Raw genomic sequence first — 7,359 nt, forward strand, 5'->3', positions numbered from 1 at the left:
CCGGGCCCAATACTTAATCTTGTCCAAATAATTTGCCACCCGACGTTCAAATTTAGAAAAGATTCCTTCAGATTTGAATTTTTCATAAGCCCCTCTACCAAGACTGTCATAAATATGCACTTCCATTGACGCTAATCGTAGTTCCCCAAATAGCCAATGATTAGGGGATGAATGAATCGGCAATAAGACTTGTATAAGGATCAGAAAATACAATTATGTTTCTTTACATCACAATACAAAAACATAACAAAAATAACGATATTATTTTCAATATAAACAATTAAGTTTACCGTATCAACATCCCACCAAGCAACCATGAAGTTGGGGTACGTAGCAATACCAGCCATAAACGCCCTCCAATCCTGCCCTTCTTCCAAAGCATGAGAAACAAAAAAATTTGGAGGCATTATTGTATGTCGGTCGCCCTCAAACCGTCTCTCCATCAATAGTCGGTACCAAATGGTTATATGCTGCACACATGATACTTTTGTTATTGACTAAAAAACAATTAACTTTTAAAATAATAAATTAACAATTAATTTACTGATGACTCCAACCATCCGTCGTGTGTATGCCCAAACAATGAGCTCCAAAAATCTCTATCTAACACGAAATTAAACAAACGATGTTGGGCATCATATGAATGAAATAAATAATTTTGGATGACAACCTCACCGCCTGCTACGTAAGGTTGCAGGCGCAACATGGAGAAGTCGTGAGCAACACCAAAAACTGGAGGAGGAACGGGGCTTGTTGATTTGATATCAACCTTCTTTTTTGCTCTTCTTTTTTGCTTCGGTGTCGTGTGCAACTAAAAACAATATTCAAATGTTTAAATCTCTATCTTTCAGATAATTCACATAAACATAAAATCATGAGTTTATAAATAAAACGAATACTTCGGTGTAAGGAGGGCACAAATATTGTGATGGTTTTCGAGTCCTCGGTTTATCGGGTGTAACTTCTTTGCCATCATACTCATCAAAATAATCTACAATTCCCGTAATTATTATTTCATCTTCGTTCGGCACCTAATTTAATAAGCAATAATCTCTAATTAAAAAAATGTTTCAATATACTAAAAACAAAATATAAACTAATGTAAGTATAAGAACCTCTTTAGCTTCACTATAATCATTTACGTCAAACACATCATCATCAAATTTGTTCCCCGCATTGTCATTCCTCTCCTCCGACTCCTACATTAAAAATAAAACTTTATACTTAATAACGAAATACACATAATTTAATAAACAATAATATCTAATTAAATAAATGATTCAATCTACTAAAAACAAAATATAAATTAATGTAAGTATAAGAACCTCTTTAACTTCACTATAATCATTTACATCAAACACATCATCATCAAATTTGTTCCCCGCATAGTCATTCCTCTCCTCCAACACCTACATTAAAAATAAAACTTTTTACTTAATAACGAAACACACATTAAAAAGTAATTATTAAAATCGTAAATGTAATATCTATAACAACATTGTCGTCTTGAATATCACCAAAAACATTTTCAGTTGTATTGTTTTTATTCATCACTTCATCTTGCACAACCTATATTTTCAAATATAAAATATGAACACAGGTATTCATATATGTTAATAAAATTTAAAAAATAATGCAGCGTGTAACTAACCTGTTCATCATATTTTCTTTGTGACACTATCGGATCATCAAAAGTAATGTCGTTCCAAAATTCTCCAGTATTCACTTCTTCAACAAAAACCTCTGTAGGTTGTCGGTTCATAAACAAATGCTGCTCCAGTGCATGTAGCCGTTTCAACACCTCGTCTAGGTTGTGTTTCTCACTGCCCCTACCTCTACCATGAGAGCGACCACTGGACGACATACTACACGAAGATTCGTCTTGTCTCTTAAAATGGTCCCGTACTGGGGATGAAACTGCTTTCCCTTCACCATAAACATACTCTTGAAATGACATATAATAACAAGATGTCATCTCACCATCACCCGGTAACATGTTTTGTCTTGGTGGTTGCCCCTCCTAAAAAATTAAACATATTAAAAATGCATATAAAGTATAATAATCAAGTTTACTAATAATAAACGAAAAATTGATAAACCTGTATCTTTGACCAAATCTTGTTCACGTCAACCCATTTCAATTTTTTTGTTCCACTCCATCGTTTCATCCGAGGCATGTCTTTATTTTTTCTCAATACAAATCCACATGCACGAACAGACGGAATCATCTCATATATCCATATCTACAATTTTTTACAATTACAGTAATAAAAGTTAAATTAAAATAAAAAACATAACAATAAAACAATTTAAATATAAGAAAATTTTTATACCCTTATTGGAGCCGTAAATCCTGAGACGGAGTACTTTAAAGTTTGACGACGCTCAGAAAGTGATAAATAATTATCTATTTTGTTCCATGTATCTTCAAGGTCAACATAAGTAAAATCTCAAAGATAGCTACCCCAAACGAAACTAACAAAACAAAAAAAACAAAATTTGTTTTTATATAAATTATAACTTTAATAAAATAAAACTTTTAACGTAAACAAAATATACATGTTCCAAAGATCCAAATTCTCAGCAAAAAAAACCAATCTTGTGGCACCCGATCATTAACTTCTTTTCTCAAAAAACCTTCACACAAAATGTATATCAAACATACTCTAACTGCATCAACGTCGTCAAGTTCTAGGAATGTTCGATTTAAAATTAAACGTTTCAGGTCGCCGATTTTCGCCGAACTATTGGTATGGTCCGGAAATAGCCGCTCACGCAATAAACATCTTTTTTTACTATTTAATAATTTTTCCGACCCTTTTTTCCCAATGTTTTTTGGATACTCCCCAAAATTGAAGTCGGTTATCAAACAAAACTCTTCCGGCCCATAAACCATTTTCGTATTGCCTACTCGAAAATATAATTGTTTTATTCCATCTGGAGATAAAACAGGGTCCGACCGGATCTGATGAAGGAACATTTTATAGAACAACAATGCGTCCCCTTGTAAACGAGGGACATCAATAAAATAACCAAATACGGTATCTCTGAAAATGGCACGTCTGACATCATCTAAAACTTCAAATACTTCCCATATGTTGCCCGAGCATTTTAAGTTCACAATTGCTTTCATATTGATAAAACTAAAATCATGCTGCAAAAAAAAACACAAAAACAAATTAGTGAACTAAAAAATATTTTGTTTTTAAAATATATGATTACGAACTGCAATAAGTACATAAACAATTAGTAATGCAAATACAAATTCTTAATTAATAATTTATATATTTACGATAAAAAACAATAACATACACATATATAAACAATTTTCCAAGTTATACAACAAATATATTTACGATAAAAAACAATATCATACATAATTATATAAACATTTTATTAAACAAATTTTCAACTTAAACGACAAATATATAAACAATTTTTATCTTTCTAATTATATAAACTAACATTTTATAACCATATAAACAAACAATTTTTCAAATAAAACGACAACCAAATTAACAATTTTGCAAATTATACGACACCTTTATACAAATTTTCAATTTATACGACAAACACAAACAATTTCTAACAATATATATACGACAAAGACAAATTTTCAACTTATACAAATGTTATACTTATACGACAAATATATATACAAACGACTATTTTGCACATACTGTAATTTAACTATTTTTCACTTTATATAAACAATTATACGATAAGAATATACAAGTTTTCAGGTTATACAACAACTAAACAAACAACAAAAATAACAAATTGTAAACATTATCTACGCAGTCTCTACTTATACATTCAAACAACACTAACAAAATAACATTTAAACTTCAAGTATACTAAAGAAATATTAAAACTATCAAACACAACAAAATTACCCTTTTTAACACTAAATAATACAATAAATGATAAAATAAAAAAAGTTTAAACATTAAAAGAGTTAAAATCTAACCATATTTGCGGGATTGTTGACATAATTCTCCATTTTCTTCAAAAACTAGCAAAAATCCCGAGAGAAGCCCAAAGATAGAAAAAGTTTTTGTGTAGAGAAGGGTGAAAAATGGAGAAAAAAAACGTTTATATAGTGAAAAGTAAAGGGATTTCGCAGATGGCAGCTTCATTTCGCAGATGGAACATTCCATCTGCGAATATACAAGCAGCTAAAGCACAGCTGTGATTTAGCTGTTTGTACATTCGCAGATGGGATGCTGATTTCACAGATGGGGCTTTTCCATCTGCGAAATTGTGGGCTATTTTTGTAATTTCGATTTTTTTTGCTATTTTTGTAATGTAATTAGTGTAAATGACTATTTTTGTTATTTTCTCAATGAAGTATAATTAAAGTAAAATAGTTTGTTAATAAAACAGAAATTGTTCTGGTTATGTTTTCACCCTCTAAACAAACATAAATAAGCATTACATATTACAATAAACATGAGTGTTCACAATGGGGATTGATCGATTTATGATATACAAACAGCGATCATTTGTGGGTATTAAATACTAAATGTAACGTACATATAATCAAATATTTTTCCGGATACTCAATAGAATCGAATGATCTTGTCAGAAGTAGTATATTTATGCCCTTGTCCCTATTCCACTCCAAAGGTCAAAAGATGGGATGATTGTGTTGGAATGAGAAATTTCATTTATTATAATGATTTCTTACTATAGTTTTGACATATTATTATTATTATTTTATTTTAAGAAAAATGTAAGAAGTAACAAAATACTATTTGTTAACTTAGACAGTCAAGTATACATACCATATTATGGGCGTAAGTATTGGCAATTCAACATAATATTTTTACACTACAGTCTACAATCTTTCATATTCTATAATATGCAAACCAATAATTTTTTTCATCTACGATTAACTCTATAATATGCAAACCAATAATTTTTTTCATATATTATTTTATAACACACCACCACCTTACAAAAAACTGTAACAGAGATGGGTTGTTTGCCTAAAACACAACATCTCGACAAATCCATACAAAAATAGAAATGAATGTTTATCAGGAAAATGACGGTCTTTCTTCCTAATTGTGGGACATGAAAGCTAAGATTACCCTGTTCAACAGGACTTACAACAATCTTAGCAATTAATATAAAAGTAGAAGAAATGAGTTTGATTTCTTTGTCATCACTTTCTAATAATCTCAGCAAGAACACATTGATAAAGTATTTACCCATGTCAAAACAAATGAAGTTCTAAAAATGCCCTGAAATGGGCACTGCGAGACTACTAACACAATCTATTGGACCTAACAAACGGTCTAAGAAGCCTGAATGGAACGACTACATACAAACTTTAACTCTCGGACTACAATCGACATCAACGATACTGTCAACGAGATTTCATTGGAAGAACCCCTTCAACGATAGGCATAAAAGGATAAAATAAAGCGAGTTGCATCATCTTCAAATAAAAACATATCGGATCCAAATGAATTATACTTTTTAAGGAAAAATTTGAGGAAATCTTCAATTGCAAAAGCTGAAGATGGAGTTTAAAAATGAAGCAAAACTTGAACAACAAACATTACTTCGGAAATAAGTTTTTATGTCGACCAATGATCTAGAGGATGATGACCGCGAAACGACTTAACGGTAAAAATGACAATTCTAAAAAAATATAATGAAAAACTAGAAAGGTTACCCCTGCTACGCGGGGGCCAGAAGCTTTCAATATTGTTTCCGAATCGATAAATATGACAGACGTAGAAAGTGCAAGGATGAAAAGTCCGAACTTTTTCCCGGACCGTTTTTTCATGTTTTTATGAAAAAATGTGAAAGTTTTGATTACAAGGATCAGAAGTTTCAAAACGATTAATGAATTAAAGGGGTAGGAATTAGCAAAGTTTTAGAAAAGGAATCAAAATTGTCAAACCGTTAGGGTTTTGTGGCTAAACTTTAAATATTAAAAGTTCCTAAAAAGTGTAAAAATATTGATTGCAAAAACCAAAAATGTCAAAATAGGTAAATAATGAGGAGCAAATGGATCAAAGTTGTCAAACCGTTAAAGTTTTGTGGCAAAACTTTAAATATTAAAAGGTTCCTAAAAAGTGTAAAAATATTGATTGTAAGGACCAAAAATGTCAAAATAGATAAACAATGAGGAGCAAAGTGCAGGGACCATTTCTGCCAAAAAACTGTCCAGTTTACTATTGCTAAGCTATATATATATATATATATATATATATATATATATATATATATATATATATATATATATATATATATATATATATATATATAGAGAGAGAGAGAGAGAGAGAGAGAGAGAGAGAGAGAGTCAAGATCAAATAAGAAGGAAATTTTTGGTAGGAAGGTAAGAAGTTTTTTTTCTACATATTTTTTTCGCGAACAAACAAAATGAATCATTAGATGATTCATTTGTAAGATGATTCATAAGAAAAAATTCTCAAAAAAACATCTCGATGATTCATTTATACAATGATTTTGTTGTTATTCACTAAAATTGTCACAAAAATGAATTTTTTCTTAATTTACTTAAAAATGAATCATAAAGATGTTTTTTTGGGAATTTTTTCTTGTGAATCATCTTACAAATGAATCATCTAGTGATTCATTTCTTTTGTTCGTCAAAAAAATATGTAGAAAAAAAACTTTTTACCTTCCTACCAAAAAAAATTTCTTACCGGATTACCGGATCTATATATATATATATATATATATATATATATATATATATATATATATATATATATATATATATATATATATATATATATATATATATATTGTGATTTTTAAGTTTATTCGTTTTATATTTTATTGAAGTCTATTATGTAACTTTTTAATTCCTAAATGTATATCTTTTTTAGATTGTATATAATTCTGTAACTTTTTTTTTTCCGGTTAATGGTTTTTTATTAAATATTTAAAAATATAGTGACATGGATTTGTGAATATCCCTTTGATAAGTAATGGAGAAATAATAATGTGGTTATTGAATGAAACATTTTTTATATGGTTGTGAGCATCTTTGACAAAAATAATTGGTAACGAGTAGCGGTAGGTATGTTTTTTCTAGCTTGTAGCTTTTAGCTATTAGGATTTTGTTAAACGCTATGTGAAGTAAAATTTGGATTTGAAACGTTTTGTTTAAACTAAACGTAAAAAGTTTGTAATGTCAAAAGAGACTTTCTGTTCAAAACATAACGTCTTGTCAAATGTTAAAAGTTAAAAACTCTTAAACGCTCCATACCGTACATGTCTAGTATAAGGTATGTACCGTATTCTAATTTGAACAGTAAATTACATTTTTGACACATTAAGAATACTTTATATTTTTATATAATAATAACA

General features: G+C 29.4%; 1 protein-coding gene across 1 annotated transcript; it reads right to left on the reverse strand.

The window, feature by feature from the left end:
- Positions 1-1,487: 1,487 nt before the first annotated feature.
- On the reverse strand, positions 1,488-2,612 carry LOC128126087 (uncharacterized). The gene is made up of 3 exons (XM_052763821.1): positions 2,100-2,612; positions 1,652-2,020; positions 1,488-1,505 (listed from the first exon to the last, which is right to left on the reverse strand). Exons 1-3 carry the CDS (start codon positions 2,226-2,228, stop codon positions 1,488-1,490), a joined length of 516 nt encoding a protein of 171 aa, XP_052619781.1. The 5' UTR covers positions 2,229-2,612.
- Positions 2,613-7,359: the final 4,747 nt, after the last annotated feature.

Source organism: Lactuca sativa, chromosome 5 (genome assembly GCF_002870075.4).
Source record: "Lactuca sativa cultivar Salinas chromosome 5, Lsat_Salinas_v11, whole genome shotgun sequence".
NCBI classification, from domain to species: domain Eukaryota; kingdom Viridiplantae; phylum Streptophyta; class Magnoliopsida; order Asterales; family Asteraceae; genus Lactuca; species Lactuca sativa.